The 20,838-nt window shown below is 40.6% G+C and overlaps 1 protein-coding gene and 1 long non-coding RNA gene across 3 annotated transcripts in view; one reads left to right on the forward strand and one right to left on the reverse strand.

Annotated features, from left to right (window-relative positions):
- Window positions 1-20,838, forward strand: part of ADAMTS5 (ADAM metallopeptidase with thrombospondin type 1 motif 5) — a 45,344-nt gene that overhangs the window by 12,752 nt on the left and 11,754 nt on the right. For both annotated transcript variants that reach the window (XM_045501567.1, XM_045501568.1), the window contains 2 exons: window positions 1,388-1,520; window positions 13,234-13,401. In XM_045501567.1, coding sequence (XP_045357523.1) covers window positions 1,388-1,520; window positions 13,234-13,401 — 301 coding nt within the window. The remainder of the gene's footprint in view (window positions 1-1,387; window positions 1,521-13,233; window positions 13,402-20,838) is intronic.
- LOC123610671 lies at window positions 1,457-13,226 on the reverse strand. The gene is made up of 3 exons (XR_006718240.1): window positions 12,624-13,226; window positions 7,397-7,597; window positions 1,457-1,569 (listed from the first exon to the last, which is right to left on the reverse strand). It is a non-coding gene; the product is annotated as an uncharacterized LOC123610671 (long non-coding RNA).

The raw sequence follows: 20,838 nt of genomic DNA on the forward strand, positions 1-20,838 counted from the left end.
CTGACTCTATGTCCCAGTTCACCTCAATTAAGCAAATGAGCCAGACATTGTCGTAGTTGGGGATGCAAAGATAATAGCTATGATGGAAACGATACTTATTATCTCAACCAGTAAATAGTCATCTTTTATAATGGTATTTTAAAAAAACCTTTTCTGGAATTCATTTATGGCTCACTAGGATACTATCTTGCATTTGGGGATGTGGAAATACACAGTGTTCATTAATTTTCATTGAAGACGGTGGTCAAACACAAGAAGTTCTGATGTCTCTTAATACTCAAATAGCATTTAAGGGAAGGCTTATTACAGATCGATCATGTACAAAATCCTGGCTTATATTTTCTCTTTATGCTTCATAACTTAAAATTGTCTCGTGATGTCTCTTTCAGCTAACTCGATCATATTTAATGATCATTTTAATGGGATATGGTTATGTTTTTCTTTGAGAAGCTTTTCAAAGCTATACAACTTCTCATCAGAAAAATGCTCCCACTCACTTCTATAAACACAATATATCGCATATATTTTCCACAGATTGATTAGGGTGAGAAATGCTGCATCGGATGCTATGAGTAAGAATGCACGCATTTTTCAAGACGTAACCAATGAAATTACAGCTGCATTTGGAAATGAAGAGCCAATCTTTCAAGGGATTACGCTTTTGGATTACAATTTAGTTTCCTATTTGAGTTACTGATACACTTGTATTTTGCCACAAACACGTGGTTACAGTTTGCCCCTGTGACGGAAAATAAATTATTAGGCTGGGCTTCTGATAAGCTTAGCATGACTTACGGTCAGAATTTTAGTGCTTTGGTAAGCATGACTGTATGTGAAAGTGATCCTGCCCATTAAGCGCCTGTGTATACGCTGTACCTCTCTGTGAGAGCCGAGGTTGCTATTGTAACGGACAAGCTACAATCCCAGGACTTCTTTTTAAATGCAGTTGAGTCCCATCCCCTCTGGGGCCAGGAGATGTTTAGAAGAGTCTTTGGAGCATTTCCAGAGCTGAACAGGTGATCCCATAAACCTATCCCCCTCTTGCTGTTTGGAGTGAGCAAGTGACTCGACAAGGTGGCTTCTTCTGGATGTAAATTGATTTTATTTTTTTTTCAAATATTTTTTTTTAATTTTTTTTTCAACGTTTATTTATATTTGGGACAGAGAGAGACAGAGCATGAATGGGGGAGGGGCAGAGAGAGAGGGAGACATAGAATCGGAAACAGGCTCCAGGCTCTGAGCCATCAGCCCAGAGCCCGACGCGGGGCTCGAACCCACGGACCGCGAGATCGTGACCTGGCTGAAGTCGGACGCTCAACCGACTGCGCCACCCAGGCGCCCCTGGATGTAAATTGATTTTAATGATTTCTTTCTTTCTCCCCGGCAGGATTTATGTGGGCATCATTCATGTGACACCCTGGGAATGGCAGACGTTGGGACCATATGTTCCCCGGAGCGCAGCTGTGCTGTGATTGAAGATGATGGCCTCCACGCGGCTTTCACCGTGGCTCACGAAATTGGTATGCGGCGCCTTTTCTCTTCCCTCGCCAAATCAAACACTTGTAACAGCTGCAACGGGAACCAAAATACTTGGCAATTAATTCCAGATCTCTCCAGGTTCAGATGTACTGCTGGGGATTAAATGTGTTTATATTTGCACTTTTAGGGTTAACTGGTTAGGGAGAAGGAAGGCACAGTCAGGCACACAGGAGATGTTGCCTGTGGACAGTGTCATTTAAACGTGTAAGAGAAATTTGCGACAGCTACTGTCCTGTGACGTGTATCCACCAATGACTCTGAGATGGAATTTGTCACAGTTGACTATGAAATGCAGAGGGGTGCCTCTTGAAAGTTACCCAAGAGTCTCCTGACTCCTCCAGGGCTCATCAGTTTTGCACAGAGATTTGTCATGTTTATTCCACTGTGAGCGATAATAGCTCCTGTCAAAGGTAAATAATAGCTTATAACAAACAGTCCTGTCTCGTCTTTAATAACAAAGACGAACTGAGACCAACAGTCCACAGGGTTTGTCTTCCAATGTCACCCGATTTGTGTGTCATAAGAGACACATCTAAATCTTAAGATTGGGAATTTAGGACGGAGTTAATTGTTGAAAAATCTCCCAGCAGTTAGGAAATGTGTTTCCCGGGCAGTGACCTAGGTTCCTAGGTATATGAGTACTTTAGTATTTAGAATTAGGTATTAGAATCAGACACATCTGGGCTCAATTCTTCCTGAAGTACTTTCTGCTGTGTCACATTGGTCTTATTATTTAAATTCTCAAAGCTTGTTTTCATATCTGAAGTATAGGAATAATGGTGCCGATTTCATGGAGTTATTTTGGGGTCCAAATTGGGTAGGTTACAGACACCAGCTGTTATTTATAACCACGTATGCTTCTGTTTTGCTTTTTAGGTAGCAAATTCATTTAACGTTAGACGTATGGCTCACCTTTTAGCATCATCTTCTTGGGAGCAGAGTATGCTTTGATACTTTTTTGCTCTATTTCTCTTAAACAGATTGAGGTTTTTAACCTAAAACTGTAATTTTTAAACAGAAATTAAAGCTGCTTTTTCACATTCCTAGTAGGCAGAGAACATTTCACAGAGGGCAGGTTTCTGGCTGCTGTGTTTTCTTTGGAGAGTCAAATAACTTCAAATCAGAGATGTAATTGTGTAAGTCAGCACAATGCCACAGTGAAGTGGAAATCAGTGGTTAAATTTCAATTCTTAAGTATTAATCACGACTCTAATTTTCTCCACTGACATTCTTCTTACTATCTAAGGAAAAAAAACAGCACACAGACATAAAAGCCTTAACGTAAATAACCACCTTACAGCATCACTGATAATAATTTAATTTACACATTAATTGGGCATCTGTAGCCTCCAGACGGAGTCTCATCTCTGCCTCCGTGGTCTCTGATTTGTCTCACGCAAGAGATTCAGACACTGAGTCTCCATTTCTTGTCTGTAACGTGGGCTAATAATGAGATGTGTGCTACTTTAAAAGACCTGGCAATGGGGCGCCTGGGTGGCTCAGTCGGTTGAGCGTCCGACTTCGGCTCAGGTCATGATCTTGCGGTCTGTGAGTTCGAGCCCCGCTCGGGCTCTGTGCTGACAGCTCAGAGCCTGGAGCCTGCTTCTGATTCTCTGCTCCCCCTCTCTCTCCGCCCCACCCCTGCTGTACTCTGTCTCTCTCTGTCTTTCAAAAATGAATAAACATTAAAAAAAAAAAAAAAAAAAAAGACCTGGCAAGCCTGAAAAGGTTTTTAAAACACATATGCTATTTGAGCTCTCGGAGCTGGGAATATGTCTTTACCTTTCTCTCATTTATACCTATTAAGCTGATAACGATACAGCCTAATATAGATCCTTAATCAGTATTTATTACCTATAGACGGATGTGCACGAGTAAGTGGGAAAAACACAAGAGCTGCCCAAGGCAACATTCTGAACGTGCAGCAGAAGCTAAGAAGAATTAGCCCAAATGCTCTGGAGGATTATCATTAAGCAGAGATGATTTTGAAAGTACACCAGTAGTTAATCACCATTATTCAGAGCGATGGAAGTTCCGAAAGAAAGGTTCTGTATCTGTGGGTAGGCAGAGGCTGCTTCATCTCAGACTCTGTGAGTAAGTGACACTGTTGGATTGTGACATCAGCCATCCGTAAGATTATGAGCCCTATATCCTGATCTTCTAAAGAAGAGATTACAAAGTTCTTGAAGGAAGGGCTATTTCTCCCTTTAATCCTGCAATGGTCTGTTATCACGCATTGCTAGCATTTGGGAGGTTTCTCTGCAAGAGTATCGCTGTGGCAGTAAATTAAGTCTCTTTGGGGATGCATTAGACTCTCAAGACAACTGGGCTGGCATGAAGAACCTTCCGGCATCACCTTTCCCAGCCTTCCTGAATTCCTAAACCAAGGGTAAACGTGGGCAGGCCCAGCAGCCTGAGAAGTAGGAAGACAGGTGCCGATGAGAACAAATGTTTTATTAAAACTGTATATGTACAATAAGGACTTTTCTTAATGGTACAGTATCGGGCAGTTTTACAAGGGAACAATAATGGAGAAGTATAGGCTTCTATGCGAAAAACTCAAGCCCAGATCTTTGATTATATGACCGTGCCCTCTGTTCCCTTTAATTTCTTGGTTGGGTCATCTCTATTTCCTTCTTTAGAATTCTCTATAATCCATTCTTCAGTCAAACACTGCCCACTTAATCTATCTTTCTGCATTACATATAGCTTAATCTGAGAAATTTAAGATCTGGGGATAAGGGGATATGGACTTAATTTTCCTTTCGCAAAGGGATCTGGCTTGCATTCTCTTTATTTTCTAATTGCTTTATTATTCTTTAATTTCACCTCTTGCCTAGATATTGTGAACATATGTTATAAAGTACGAGCCTTAAAGAAATTAGAGACAATAACCCCACAAAATATTTCCTAATCATCTGTCTGTTATTACAGTCTTGCCTCTGCGGCCAGTGTGATCTTTGGTAATGCCACTCACTGAGCTGTTTCCGGCACTTTATTTTTAGATTGTTGCATGAAACCATGGGTCTGAGCTAACCATGCTCTGGATTCTAATTCCACTTCATTCTTCTCGTGTGATTTCTTCCCTTCCTTTTATTAGACATTTACCACTTTCCAGATTGGGAGGTTATATATATAGGCTGTGGACAGTGGTAAAGTGACCTCAGTTTTTGCTAGAGTGCTTTGAAATCTGCTTGAGGACATTCCAAAATGTGCAATTTGCTTCATGCACACAGACTGTGGAGGTATGTTACTGTGCTCAAAGCATAAGCCATGAAGAAAATTTCTAGGCTGTTCCCATAATTTTTCTACTTGATTTCTTCTATAAGCAGTAAAAGGATATACAGTGAGACCTTGAAGTGCAAGTAACTTGGTCTGTGAGTGTTTCACAAGATGAGCAAATAGGTCTCATAAATTTTAACTTGCTAACCGAGCGATGTCTTGCAATACGAGTAGTACCTGAGGCTGAACATCGCATGATCACAACTGAGCCAGTGGTTCTTGAAATTCGCTTTGAGACACGAGTGCTTTGGATTGCAAACGTGTTTTCCCAGAACGAATTATGTTCGCAGACCAAGGTTTTACTGCATTTGATGAAGGAAAATGCTTTCGGGGATGCCTGTGGCTCCGTCGGATCTTGATTTCGATTCAGGTTGGGATTTCGCATCCTGGGAGTTCGAGCCCCAGGTCTGGCTCCATGCTGACGGTGCAGAGCCTGCTTGGGATTCTCTCTCTCCATTCTCTCTGCCCCTCCCCCACTCACTCTCTCTGTCTTGAAATGAATACACTTAATTTTTTTTTTTTAATTAAGGAAGGAAAAGAATAATGCTTCCGTTAACGGACTTAAAGTTTCTCACGCAATGCCCCACCACTGCTTATTTCTGTACCTAGTGGTTTAAAATACAGAGTCATATTTGAATCACAATTTTCTTTGGTCTTGTATCCCCTCTATCTAAAATGTTTCTGAACTTGAAAATTAACGTGAAGTACTTGACCCATCTTACAACTTCTCTGTCCATCAGGCTAAAATCAGAGTGGCTTCAATGAACAATTCTGAAAAGTGACTCTTTCCCTGGACCAGATATTAATGGGAACACTTCTCTTTTCCTGCTAATCGTTTCCATAAAAAGAGCTAGATTTTGGAGATAGATAGTCTACTGATGCCAGTGCGGGCTTCTGGAAAATAGATTTTGATAAATATAGACCCTACACAGGCAATAATAATTTGTCTTCCTCCCTGCTATGTTTTGTGTGTGTAAACATCGACTAAATTGTTCGGACATTTTAAGACGTTGCTTTAAACTCTCGGGAACACAGTCCTCATCTGTGTGCCTTGAGTGGAGGCAAGAATGTGGTTATGGCCATTTTATAACCCAAGTGTGAACTGTGGAAAGTTTGCAAGTGAATGTAAGTTTACATTTTGAGTTTATATTTTTAACTTGTCAAACTTTTATTATTGGCTTGTAATAATAAAGATTTCACCTGCTGCACACATGGTTCTCCAAAATAATAATTTTATTGATGTTGGGCCAGCTCCCCATATGCGAGGGAGAACAATCTGATTTTATTTAGGCTAATGAAATCCATCATTTGCGAACTTGCTGAAGCTTTGCTTTATCGTAGTTAATTATAAAATCTGCTAAGGGAATCTCTCCACCGTGAAAGACTCCAAAATGCTTCCTGAGCTAAAGTCAGGCAACTTAAAAAGTCAAAGCCAAGTATTCAGCTGGAGGCTTAGGAAGTAAGTGGTGGAGACACGGCAGCCCGGCTGCCCCTGTTTTGCTGTGGTTAGAGGGAGTTCTTTGGTTGCGCTGATGTGTGTGACTGTGCTCCCAGAGATGATTAGATTAAACAAGGCCATGTTTTGAAAAGCTGCAGAGGCCCTCGAAACACCATAGACTGAAGCCAACACACAGAATCAGATGTCAGGACCAACTGTGAATGTGGAGTGAAAGGAAGCTAGGATTAAACTTGGATTTAAACCCGAACGTATAGCTTTAATCAACATGAGCTAAACATATTATTATTATTATTATTATTATTATTATCATTATTATTATTATTATTTTCTATCTAGTCTGGAGCCATACCACACTGTCCTTCTTGGCTCCCAGATGAAAGGTGGAAATGGGTCTTGACTCTACGTCCCGCAGCAATGGGAGATTTAGGGTTTTTTGTGTGCCGGTTCTGTGTTTTCTATATCATATCCCAATTCCCATTTCTCTTGTGGAAGCCTCTAGATTGTCTGCCACATGTGTAGAAATCCAAGTTGAAGGTCACATAAAGAGTAAAGACATCACAAACTTGATGCATGATTTTTTCCCCCTCTAATGGTTAGCAAACGTCTCCTTCTGTCCTCAGTTGTCTGTTAATATCAAAATTTATCAAAACTACTTAAGATTAGAGTACCCCAAAGCATAACAAAGCGGGGATATCAGTGAGAACAATAAAGTCAGCTCACAATCCCTGGGCCTTTGATACTTGTCAAGCGTATTTTCTAAGCACCTTGCATCTTTTACATTATTTAATCCTCACAAAATGCCATGGGGTAAGCACTATCAATGAGTCACCCAAGAAAGGAAAAAACACAGAGATGTAAGCATCGTTAAGAAGTTTCTAAACGTGCCTGAGGTCAACAGCTAGTATACTGCTAGGGTAAGACGTGAACCCAATTCACTTGACTCTAAAACCCAAGATTTTGATGCTATCTTATAATGGTTCGTTAGTGTTGATCTTCCAGGAGATAATCCTGAATTTGGTTACAAAGGATTCCATATCCTTTGTATCCACAGCTAGCTAGAAGGCCCCCAAATTAAGTTTTCTTCCTTCCGAATTCTATAACTGATACAACGCTTACCATTCATGCTTAACGTTTTGAAATGGGAGTTGAAGGGTTTTATCACTTCTGCATAAGGCTTTGCGTTTGAATAGACATGTAGGATCCAGTTCCTGGAGCTCCTGGTTCTCTTCTTCAAGGATTCTGGATTCGGATCCCACGTGAGCTGGTGGCTCACTTTTCAACCCCTGGCAAGATCTTCTTACACCTCAATAATCTCAGCTGGAAAATGAGGTAAAATAAAAACATGACCTCATTAAGAAACAGATGCTTCATCCGAGCTGTTCTTTCTTAAGTAAACACATTACAGAGCTTTTTGTGACTTTTTGTAGGATGTGGTGCTCTGTCCCCTTGTCCGTTGGTCAGCTTAGGGTCAAGATACAAGAGTTTGAAATGCTGTCTAATTTTCAGACCAAAGTTTAGAAGAACAACCCAATTTCCTTCCTGAGGTTAATATTATAAGTTAGCCCTAGTTGTAGAGTAACGCCTGAGCTGAATAAGACGCTGGACCAACATTTCCCTTTGTAGTAACGTGTCTTCACCCTGTGTATATACATTTTCTCAGATTTACTAACATCCGAGTCATTCGTGAATTTAAGGAGGCAAGATACTCTTTAAGTCTATACTGTGAATATCAAAGATGAAATTTATTTAATGAGATCTCACTCATTTTGCCTTTAAAAAGACAATTACCGTACTAGAGAAATTACTGGGTGACTAATTGTTTGCTATTTCTGAGATTAACAGTATAATTCAAACTCCTACCCTGCAGACTTTGCTTTGACATAATTCACCATGAAATTTATTTCCTTGTGTAATCCAAATAAGCTCTTTCCAGATCTTACTTTGTGTGATGGGCACTCATGAGCAAGATTGTTGTATTTGTGATATGATCGAATGTCTATTAAGAATAGATAAGTATTCTCTCCAAAAGCATTTGCAATTTACATCTTGACTTTTAATAATGATTTCAAAGAACAAGAGGCAGTTCTGAAGTCTGTAGCACTTGGGAAAATATTGGCTTACCCAGGTGCATTATTCTCCGAGCTTCCTTCTGACTTCTGTAATACCTTTCATGTTCTTAGTTCATATATAAATACAAATGTCATTAACAAGTGCACTCACTACACAAGTGTGTTTGTTCCTTTCATTGCCTCCAGATTTGAGGTGAAAGGTTTCCAGCTATGTTAATCAAGAATTAAAGATTGACTGCATGGGGTGCCCGGGTGGCTCAGTGGGTTGAGCTTCCGACTTCGGCTCAGGTCATGATCTCACAGCTCGTGAGTTCGAGCCCCGTGTCGGGCTCTGTGCTGACAGCTCAGAGCCTGGAGCCTGCCTCGGATTCCGTGTCTCCCTCTCTCTGTGCCCCTCCCCCATTCATGCTCTGTCTCTGCCTCAAAAATAAATAAATGTTAAAAAAATTTAATAATAAAAAAAAGAATTAAAGATCGACTGCAAAAGATAGCCTTGTAAACAAGATGACTTAACGTAGTTAAAGCAAACTGCTCTTCAATCTTTTGCACGTCTACTAATTACAAATACTAATACTTCCAATTTTAATATTCGTACGAACACGAATTCTTGCAAATGCACTTTGGGACCTCTACTTGAAACCCTGACATTGAGTTATCACCTTCTGTCTACTTTCTACGTTGTCTCTTCTCGGTAGGGGTTTGACTCTAGGAGCTTGGTTGAGCTTCTTCAGATCTCTTCTTTTACCTTCAAAACTGCCTTGACTCCTCCTCACTCTACTTTTCTTTTCTTGCTTTTTTTTTTCAAAGTTTATTTGCTCTGAGAGGGAGAGAGAGAGAGAGAGAAAGGGGGGAAGAGCAGAGGGGGAGGGAGAGAAAGAATCCCAAGCAGGCTCCTCACTGTCAAGGTAGGGCACCCCATAGAGCTTGATCTGAGGAACCCTGAGATCGTGACCTGAGCCGAGGCCACGAGTCAGATGCTTGACCGACTGAGTCTCCCACATGCCCTCCACTCTTCTTTTCTATGGGGACTTTGGAAAGAAATACCTGGCTTTCCGAGGGTGAGAATTGCCTTTCTCTGTGGGTTCCTTGGTTCTATCACTCGGCCTCCTCCAAGGACTTCACCCCTCAACTAACTCTGCTCTGTATTGCTCTAAAGACTCCTCGTAAAATGCATTTTGATAAACCAACACCTAAGTTTAGGGGTTGTAAACATTTTCTCCACCAAGGCTTCATATGCTTCATTTGCCGTCTTAATCTCTGGGACACATTTGTGCAAATCCCAGCTGTGCTAATCCTGTTGAAGGCTGCTTCTCAGGGAAATGCTTCATCTCTGCTCACATCTGCAATTTTCAACATCCCCGTGGGTGACTGATGAACGAATTCTCACTGGAAAAGGCAGATGTCCTAGGAGATCAGGGACATGATGATCCATTCTAATTAAACCGTTCACAACACCGACTCGAAATGCATTATTGTCCGCTACGACATTATATCTTAAGTTTCCTGGATTCTGGATTTTTCTATGTTAATAAGCGTTTAGTGCCATAGTGTGTGGTCTCTAATGTGAGTGTCCTTTTAAAATATCCTGCGCTTTTGTATGTATCTTGGCATTTCAGGGCTCAGAGATATTGGCAAACCTCAGGCTGACATTAATGTCTTAGCATAATGATCGGGGGACTCACATTTGAAAATACCACAACTTTTGCTGCTCACGGCCTTTAGTATGGCTGTCACGTCTCTCCTGAAGAGCATCCAAACATTCCTCACATTGATCTTCCATTTTAATTCCTGTCCAGCTCCTGAAGGGAAGTCACATGGGTCTCTCTCACTGTGCCCTGCTTCCAGCTACTGGAACTGACTGCCTGTTTCTGTGGGTGCTTAAATGTTCTTCGCGTTGGCCATGACTCCTATTGTCCTTTAGAGAGCATGCTTCTCCCAACTAGCCGACAGACTTTCTTCATGGAGAACAGAATATTCCTCCGAAGATTCTGTCTTTCCCTTGACCCCTAAGCCGTCCATTCCCGATTCACTTTTGCAGATCTTAGAAAATTCACATCTTCTTTTAGCTTTTACTGAAGTGGAACTAGGATTTGTTCCTGCTCAGAATGGCAATCTTTTCTGGTCGCCATATAAAAATTCCTTATACGTATCTTCGGCAGCAGCTAAGTTACACTGATAAATTAGGAAATTGATGGAGCATAAGATTCACAATATCCTGCCAAGTGGCATGCCAAAAGATTCATAAAACTATAACAAAATATTTTTTTTTAACGTTTATTCATTTTTGAGAGACAGAGCATGAGCGGGGAAGGGGCAGGGAGAGAGGGACACATAGAATCCAAAGCAGGCTCCAGGCTCCGAGCTGTCAGCACAGACCCCAACGTGGGGCTCAGACTCACAAACCATGAGATCATGACCTGAGCTGAAGTCGGATGCTCAACCGACTGAGCCACCCAGGCGCCCCACAAAATATTTTTAAATAAACTGTTTGGTTTATATAATCGAAATCTTTAAAAAATTATATGTGTCGCTGTTCTATATGAAAGAAAAAATTGAGGTACTCTTCAGGGCTTCTCAAAGGTACTTTGGTATTTGCCACATGGTCTATATTCTATTCTTTTTTTTTTCCTTTTTTTTAAGTTTTTATTTATTTACTGTGAGAGAGAGAGAGAGAGAGAGTCCCATCCAGGCTCCGCACTATCAGCCCGGAGCCCAATGCAGGGCTCGAACTCACAAACTGTGAGATCATAACCTGAGCCAAAATCTAAAGTTGGATGCTGACCCCACTGAGCCACCTGGGCGCCCCAGCCTGTATTGTAATTCAGAAGTCTGAAATTTACCCTCCAAAATCACCTGATGCTGTAATAAAAATTCACATGGAAAGTGTTATTTGTTTCGACACATTTGGAGGAAAAGACTATTGCTTTGTTAAATAGGTCCGAATATCTTATGAAATAGAATGCGAAATCACCTATTTTTCTCAAATATAAAACCTGGATTCAAATAAATGTTAAGTGGCAGAGGTCACCCTAGGCCACTTTCCCTCTCTCTCTTCTATGCCAGGGGGGAAAAAAAAAACCCAAGTGTGAAATTTCCACACAAATCTCACAGCGTTAGCTGATAAAGATTCTACAACGGAAAAGTTCAAGAAAGCACAGAGTGCCTTCTCCACAAGTGTTCTTTGCACTAAGTAACTTTAAGCCATTTTGGACAGGACATGGTGAAAGGTCCTGTTTTTTTCAGAGCTGTGGGTTGCATGAAGAAAACTCCACGTACCATCCAAAAATTGGACAATCCCCACCACCCCCCCCGCCACCCGTCTCCTTTTGCGTGTTATTTGGGACATACTTAACAGACTCTGATGCACATTCGTGCTACTGAGGAAATAAAACGTGAGAGCAGGAGGGTTTCCCACAGGAAACTTGCTAGGCTGACAAATGCTATTGAAGTAAATAACTGTATAAATACCATAAAAATGTGGAGCTTTGGAAGGTCACTGAGCCCTGGCCACTTAATTTCAGCCACAACAGCAAGCAGCTGCTTGGTGGACAGTTTTGTTATGAGGTGTTGGTGATTTAACAAGTTGGCCAAAAGTAGCTGGAATGTGGAATGAAAGATTTCATCTCTGTTGGGTTTTACTGTTGTGCACTGAACTTTTTTGGTTTTTTTTGTTGTTGTTGTTGTTTTTTGGCAGAATGACCAAAGTCCCTGCCTTTGGCATCCAGGAATCCAATGCAGTCATCATTTTTCTATAGTATTTTATACACCCTTTTTTTGATCCTTTGTGTATGATTCTATAAAACTTTACCAAAAAAAAAAAAAAAAAGCTATTAGGATCTACTTGTCTACTTTTTCAGAGTCTCTACAAAATACTGTCCTGGAATTAAAAAAAAAATGTAGATATCCTGGAGAACGTCATTTTATCCTTAGACTATGTGAAAATCTTATATAATAATAATAATAATAAAGACTAGATTATAAGAATGTGGTTGGGACACCGAGCTTGATAGACAGGAAATGGCAGCCTGGGATTGCAGGGAGCATGCATAGTGAGCTGGAGCACGAACACCCACGGGGCTGAGTGGTTTGGGACAATCACCGACGTTTCTAGTAGCTGTTCTCTCTTTAAGCTCTAACACGCCACGATGGGCATCTTGGTGTCCTAGACGTTTCTTCAATGGGTATATTTTTCAAAATCTGTCATTTATTTGGGGGATGAGCAAACATGCAGAACTCTCTAAACAAAGGAAACGAAAGGGTGACAGCAAGCTTACCTTTGTTGGGAGCCAGAACGTTACTAATTTCACTCCTCTTTCTTTCCCCCCCTTGTCGTCTCTTGGATAGCTACCTGGTAACTTGGCCAAGAAAATAGAAGTCCCTGACATTCAACAACCGTCTATTAAGTGTTTGCAGCTTGCAGAACATTGAGTTAAATACAGAGGTTTCAACAGTGGATGGAGGAGATGTTCTCTGATCTCATGGGGCTCCTGGTTGATCAGAGAAGGCGGAAAATTAGACAAGTAATCAAAATAACATGTAGTCAGGGCTATGACATAATCCCACAGTTGCCTGGCGAATTCTAGATTCTAAATAAGGCCTGTTTCTACATGTCGTTGAGCATGTGTGATCCAGATGGATTATGGGACCGTCTATTCCTTTGTGTAATTTTTCAGTTTTCCTCTAAATGTTCACCAAAAGTGACTGCTCTGGCTACACACAGCTTTAATTTCCCTGGGGGTCCAGTCTGTGCATGAGAAAGCAGTTAAAATGAACTCATGTACACTTGGGGGCAGGGGAGGGAGACCAAGTGCTAGTATAATTGTCACGGAAAAGTAGAAATGCAAAATCGCTCATTATCTGCGCTCGCGCTCTTCTCTCCCTTAGGACATCTACTTGGCCTCTCCCATGATGATTCCAAATTCTGCGAAGAGAACTTTGGTTCCACAGAAGATAAGCGCTTAATGTCTTCCATCCTAACCAGCATCGACGCGTCCAAACCCTGGTCCAAGTGCACTTCGGCCACCATCACAGAATTCCTGGATGATGGCCATGGTATGTGTCATTCAAGACAACACGGGCTCAGTCACAAAACTTAGGGGGGATTATTACCAGTGTTACTTTATTACGTCCTCATGAAACCCACCACGCCCTGTGAGACGGTGGTTGTTTAGGTAGGGTCAGAAAAGGACCAAAGGGACTGTCTGTTGTTGTATAATGCCAACGTCCTTGGTGGCATTATAGCTATGGTATTTTTGCTTTGGAATTGAAAAGTTCAAAAGAGAAACAGTGTGGGAGACCACACAGAATGCCTAGCCAGTGCCCTGAAAGCCTGGCTTCTATTCCGTCTTTCACCACTAGCTTCCTGTGAGAATATTGGCAGACATCTTGTTTCCCTGCTATTAATATGACTCTCAGAATTATTTGTTACATGCCTCTTACAAGGGTGTGGTTAAAACGTAGGTGACCATTCTGTTGGATCCTCTTCACGGCAACAGAAAGACAGGAAAGGAAGCTCTTTAGATTTGCATTCACTGGAAGAATCTGGTTTTATCCTGACGGCAGATTCTCCTAGAAGTAGAATGAAAACTACAGAAAAGAACAAGAAAATCAATCTGAATGGTGAGAAAATACTTTAAGAACTTCAAAGGAAAATCTTTGGTTTTATCCATTAGGTACAGTTCAAGAGCATAGTACACTTTATTAAATTCTGTAAATCTAGGATTAGTCCTGTAAATTATATAAAAATACCAAGGCAGTCACAGTTTTTAGAAATAATAAATTCTGACCTTTCAGTAGTTTTTGAAACAAGCTGTTGCTAATTTCCTAACATCCTTTTTTATTTTCTTTATTTTTTTTTTCATCTTTTATTATTTTAAAGTTCTAGACACACAGGATAGATGCATTAGAGTTGAGGTCGTTGACCTACAGCTACCGTGTGGTTCACAATTTTCTCAGGTTATAGCAATGGACATATTCTCATTCCTTCCTTTCCTCTTAAAATTTGTCTCTTTCCGAAACTGGTGGTTGAACTGAATGTGACAGAAATTTTTGATCATAATAATTGTCCATAAAATTATCTCATGATGCGTGGCTTAGAGTTAGCTGAAGAGGACCCGTGATAGTTGTTTTTCTTGGTTCCACAAAGCTCATGGCGTAACATTTCATAATATCTTAGTGAGTTGGCCATCTCGAACACTGGCTAAGCAACGTCAAAACAATTGATGAATCCTTCAAAGAAATTCTGCTACAAAGTTCTTTGGTATCTTGGAGGCAAAATCTGTTCATTAACTCCATTTTGCTATGTTAGTGGTGAACCAGTAATACTTTAGCTACTTTAAACTCTTTAAAATATCCTATTCCTGAAACAATCCAGGCCTAGCCTGGTTTAAAATTTCCCTCAGTAGAAGCTGCTCTTTGCTCATTGGATGGACGTCGCAACATCTCAAAGATTTAGGAAAAAATACTAAGAATCCACGTGTCAGGCTTTTTCTTAAGACTAATAATAAGGGGTATTTTTCAGTGCAGCTCAGTTTACAATGCTGACTTAAAGATGATAAAGTCCTGCAATTGAATGTTTACCTAATTATCTGCCTGTGCACATCGAACAAGTGAGTATCTAACAAAGTCCCTTTTGGGTGGGGCGTTAGTCTCCGCTCTTAATATCACTTTTGCTGCTTTTTTCCCAGGTTTTCTGAAAATGAGATAGCATTAATATTTTATTTCAGGATACACATTACACATTCCAAAAGTTTGAGCTAAACTTTGAATCCCTAAATGAATGGATTTAGTTGCTAAGGCAGCAAATACTTATGGCTAAAACGGGACCATTTTTATTTTCCTGTGCAAGTATTAGGTCAGCTAATTACAATGCTGTGCAGAATTGTGTTCCTTATTGCCATAATTTTGGAATGAGTCGTTTATTTCATGTTTGTGGAATTCATGATCTTACTTTCTGTGCAGCAAATATGCTTTCCGTATTGTCTTCATTTTTAAACATCACTCCTGTATTTAAGAGTCCACGCTCAGATTTTTAAAACTTTTGCAACAAATTTACATAGTTTACATGTGTCTCTATGTCCATTCCAGAGATCTTCATGGTAGATAGCAACCAAGAGCATACTTTTAGTCGATGTGGATCTTATCACTTGCGTTGATAAAATCTTATCTGAATTTCCCACTCCCATGTTAAATACATTGATTAAATTACCAAAATTCTTGGAACAGCAAATTCTCATAGTCTACTTCCTAAATTTATTCATTTCTTGAAGCTTAGACTGTCTTACTTTTGAATATATTGTTCAGGCAGTCTTGTGTTATGACTAACACACACACACACACACACACACACACACAAGCACACACACACTGATATTTATCAGGAGCCTGTAATGAATAAAGTCATTTCAGAATATGGAGAGCCAAAGAAAGTAGGGTACAATTGCAAAGCTCAATTACGCTCATTTCAAAACAGCACACACAGATACTGAAACAGCGATACCCTCTATGTACTGTGATTTAAGTGGGAATTCAAATAATTTAATAACTTTTACACTGCCACCAAAAAATCGAGTTAAGTCAGTTTATGTGAAAGTGCAGTGATAGTAAGCCCAGGGGCGCCTGGGTGGCTCCGGCTCGGTCTGTTGGGGTTCCAACTTCAGCTTAGGGCATGATCTCGTGGTCTGTGAGTTCGAGCCCCACGTCGGGCTCTGTGCTGACATCTCGGAGCCTGGAGCCTGCTTCAGATTCTGCGTCCCTCTCTCTCTCTGCCCCTCCCCCGTTCATGCTCTGTCTTTCTCTCTCTGTCAAAAATAAATAAACATAAAAAAAAAGAACTAGTAAGCCTGATTTTGAGATGGTTGAGGCTCTGACATTTCAGCTTCAGAGCTTGGGAGAAAACCAGGGAGAGCATCAAAATCCTAGAGGAAAGACAAACAAACAAACACATCTTTCTTAAAAGACGAGACTGATACCAAGAAACCATATTGTAAAATCCTTTTACTTTGCTTATAGGAAATGACTCCGACTTCCATGCAAAGCCCTTTCATTCATAGTTAATAGAAATGGTTCTACTATTTTTCTGACCTACTTTTCTAGGCCGCTAACAGTTTAAAGCCATAAAATGGTCATCATGGCAGGGGCCAGGGGGAACTTCTGGCAGGTAAACTGAGAGCAAGAAGGGATATCATTTGACAATGAGGGAGAAACCAGAAAAGCTGTAAAATGTAGCCCTAAAACATTAAAAGCTCAGAGGTCTGGTACCTTTTGCCAAAAAGTCAAAAATGGTATCATATCACCATAATCCCTGAAGGTACCTCTATGTTTCCATGTGATACAATGATCGATGCTCAGAAAAAAATGATTTGCTCTGTAGGAAGATTAAATTGATTAAATGGTGACACTAATATAAAGGCAGCAAAGCCAAGGAGATACTCTCACGAAATTTATACAATTTTTAGATGGTGTCTAAAGAGTTCCTTGTCTGGAAAATCTATTCATGGATAAAGAGCTCATCCGTCTCCTTCCCACTGGTGCTAGAAAAATGAGGTCTTAAAGCTCAATTAAATTCCCATGATTTGATTTGTTTTTAAAATTATTAGCCATAAGTAGCTGGACATTCGTAGCACCCTCCCACTTTCAAATTTAAATTCATTAATACTGAGTGTTTCCTGATTTCATTCCAACAAGAAGTATGTAACAATTAGGTTACGGTTGAAAAGTCAACACGCACAGGCTAAAATAACTGGACTGCCGATTTGTGATGCAGAAAAGGAGAAGCCACGTCTCAGGGGCACTCCCCCACCAGCCTCGCCAAGATACTTGTAGACATTCTGCAGCGTGTATGCAACTTAGCTCTATGCAAGCTGGCGAGGACTGTGATCCCCAAAAATCAAGGTAAGCACCGGCAGAGAAATGGTGCGGTGAAAGCAGGTTGCTGAATTTCTTTTCTCAAAGGCTAATAACCGTGAAGCCAAAAAGATAGCTGTGTCCACTCTATCCCGAAGTCCACGGTGCGAGGCGATGGAGGAAGGCCACCCCCCAAACAGGTGCAGCTCAAGAGGACCCTTGACACAGGCTGCTAAGGAAAATCTAGAGACAACTTTGAAATGTTAACATGGGACATACTTAAAGAGCTAAGTTTACAGCCATCTACTAAACACAGAAGTTTGGAGATAAAATGGTATTAGAGAACCAGTTCTCTGAATCCAGTGTAGACTATGACGCTAATAACAAGATCTTAACATTCAGTTTTTAAGGCAATACTCATAAAACTCCAGGCCCATCATGACAGTATCTTGATTTTCACAGCAAATGTATTCTTTAAAAAGAGTCTGCAAATAAGGACATACTTAAAGGACTGGTATTTTTTTTTTTTTTAATTTTTTTTCAACGTTTATTTATTTTTGGGACAGAGAGAGACAGAGCATGAACGGGGGAGGGGCAGAGAGAGAGGGAGACACAGAATTGGAAACAGGCTCCAGGCTCTGAGCCATCAGCCCAGAGCCCGACGCGGGGCTCGAACTCACGGACCGCGAGATCGTGACCTGGCTGAAGTCGGACGCTCAACCGACTGCGCCACCCAGGCGCCCCTTAGGACTGGTATTTTTAAACAGCTATGCTTCACCCTATAACAAGGAGACTTTTTCATCTAATTTCCTCGGCGTAACATTTGCTAAAGCGTGCACTTCAAGCTTGTGACGGTGTCACCAACAGATCCCTGGAATTGCCTTTGGTTAGCGACAATGGTCTGTGCGTTGTCAATGGCCTCAAGGTGTCTCTGTCACCTGGCCCGTAATCCATCACTTCCTCTTCTACTGCTAGCCATTCAAATAAACACCTATAAACATTGGGGTCCAAGTGCCCCTGTGCATCAGCACTCCTGTATCCCTGGGGTAAATTCCTAGCAGTGCTATTGCTGGGTCATGGGGTAGATCTATTTTTAATTTTTTGAGGAACCTCCACACTGTTTTCCGGAGCGGCTGCACCAGTTTGCATTCCCACCAACAGTGTTGATGGGGGATGGGAGGGAGGGGAGGGTGGGTGATGGGCATTGAGGAGGACACCTGTTGGGATGAGCACTGAGTGTTGTATGGAAACCAATTTGACAATAAATTTCATAATTAAAAAAATATATGAAAGGCCAAAATAACTTTGAGATCATTCTATAGGTTTATGAAGAATAAACATACATTTTAAATATATAAAAAAAAAAAATAAACACCTAAAAGAACTATGAGTTGCCAGGGAGATATGCTTGCAAGTGAAAGGGGACAAGTTTCATTGGGAATATTCATTGATTTCTGATATACCATGGGTATTTGGACCGATGCTTAATTTCATGCCTGTGCTATTGGAAAGGAAGAGAAAACAGAAAAATTACCATCGTGCTAGAAACAGAGAAGAAAATAATGAAAAGAATAGAGAACAACCAAATTTGATCTGATGATTTTCATTAATCATTGAATTGAAAGACAAACAGTGCTGGAAATCAGATAGAAAAAGGCCAGAGATTTTTCTAGTCCATTTCGTGGAGGCCTGGCCCACCTGGCATCCCCCTTAACGTTCTCTGTGGCCATGGAGAGACTACCACCGTCTTTCCTTTAATAGCTCATCGCAAATCTCTGCCTTTTACTTTTTTTAATTTTTCACCTTTAAAGCATTTAACTGAACAGGGCTGGTAAAAACGAATATGCAATATGGACACATTTCTGTTGCCTTTCTTCTAGAAACTCTCCATTCTTCTATGGAGAAAATGTGAACACAAAGGGGAAAAAAAAGGAAGCAGGGAGGAAAAGAAAAAAACAACTCGGCAATTTGTGGAAGAGAGCCCAGCAGAGCCCAGATAGGATTTCAGACTCGGATAAATTGAAAAATACGGGAAATAGATGGGAAGAAGTGGTCGAGAATGAAAGTCAAACACATGAAGAAAAGTCAGCCGTAGATGGCTGCTTTTAGAGGTCAATGCAAATGATGCTGAAAGATTGACAGATAATCCTCTTTCGCTCTTCCCCCAAATTACACACATTTTTAGAAAAATGGACAATGTATATCCAACCCACTGTGATTGAGGTTTTAAATATTGTATACCGTGTGATTCAGTATCAGGCTCTAGACTGACTTCTTTTTTATTGTTGTTCAAGCATTTCATTTGGTAGAGGTGTCCGTACCTATTTTATATTGCAAAAGGACATGATTAAGCATATAGATGAAACTGATAGACTGTATGTTTCAGGATACACAGAAACTAATGCAGCAACAAATCCTGATGAGAACACCGGAATAATAAATTAATGGCAATTCTGAAATAAATCATTTTCTTTTAAGCAAGAAGTCATCCCCAGGTGACCTCTAAGGGAAAACCATAGAACTGAGATACCATATTTTTTTTTTAATTTTTTTATGGTTTATTTATTTTTGAGAGAGACAGACAGAGTGTGAGTGGGGGAGGGGCAGAGAGAGAGCGAGACACACACTCTGAAGCAAGCTCCCAGGCTCCGAGCGGTCAGCACAGAGCCCAACATGGGGCTCGAACTCACGAACCGCGAGATCATGACCTGAGCTGAAGTCGGACACTTACCCGACTGAGCCACCCAGGCGCCCCTGAGACACCATATTTTTAATAACAAAGCAAATGTGTTATTCATTTTTAAAATTTACCCTTTGGGCGTGAAACCAATGTAACATCATGTGTCAACTTTACTCCACACAAAACAAAACAAAACTTAACACTTGGGTATTAAGCTTTTTAAAGAGACCCCACATCCCAAAGTCTCCTTGTTAGAAGTTGATTTCAAATTGAATTCTATGTTTCTTTTTGCTCACCATCTCCTAGCCAGGTGGAAAGACGTCAGTGACTGCAAGCCCACAAAGAGGTGGTAAATTATTTTGGCTCAAGACAAACGAAGTTCACCCAGGCCACATGTATCCACACACGTTAAAGGCTCCCCTGCCTAATCCTTAGTTAGGCAGTCTTACAGTTCGGTGCTTTTCAGTAAAATAAAAAAAATTCTTGAAACAACACTTTTAAGAATCGGAAAGTATTCTTGCTGTCTCAGATGTTTGTTGACAGTTCTTGTAACATCAGCCACCTGTCAAGCATTCCCTGGTTTATACAATGTTCTCTTCTCACGTAGCAATGAAGATAACGCTTTTCATAGAATTCTCAGTGCCTAGTCTTCCTGTCTTCCAAACAAAGCTTGGTGAGGTTTGACTATCATTCTTTCCTATTGACTTGATGTTGATGTTTTTCTTTTAACTCGATGGTTTTCTCCCAGAGTTCTCTTTGGCTGGATGCTTATTTTTAATGCTTTTTCTGGCTCGCCTTCAGAAGCTTTACCTCTTCAAACGGTCTGGCTCGGAAACTAAATAGCAACTCTGTTCTTTATTCATTTTCATATAATGCTTCCATCAGATTGACGAATTCTAAGGTATTCACTTTGAAGAAACTTGACCGTGGTTGTGAAAACATTTGCAGTATACTTAAAATGTGCT

Source organism: Leopardus geoffroyi, chromosome C2 (assembly GCF_018350155.1).
Source record: "Leopardus geoffroyi isolate Oge1 chromosome C2, O.geoffroyi_Oge1_pat1.0, whole genome shotgun sequence".
NCBI classification, from domain to species: domain Eukaryota; kingdom Metazoa; phylum Chordata; class Mammalia; order Carnivora; family Felidae; genus Leopardus; species Leopardus geoffroyi.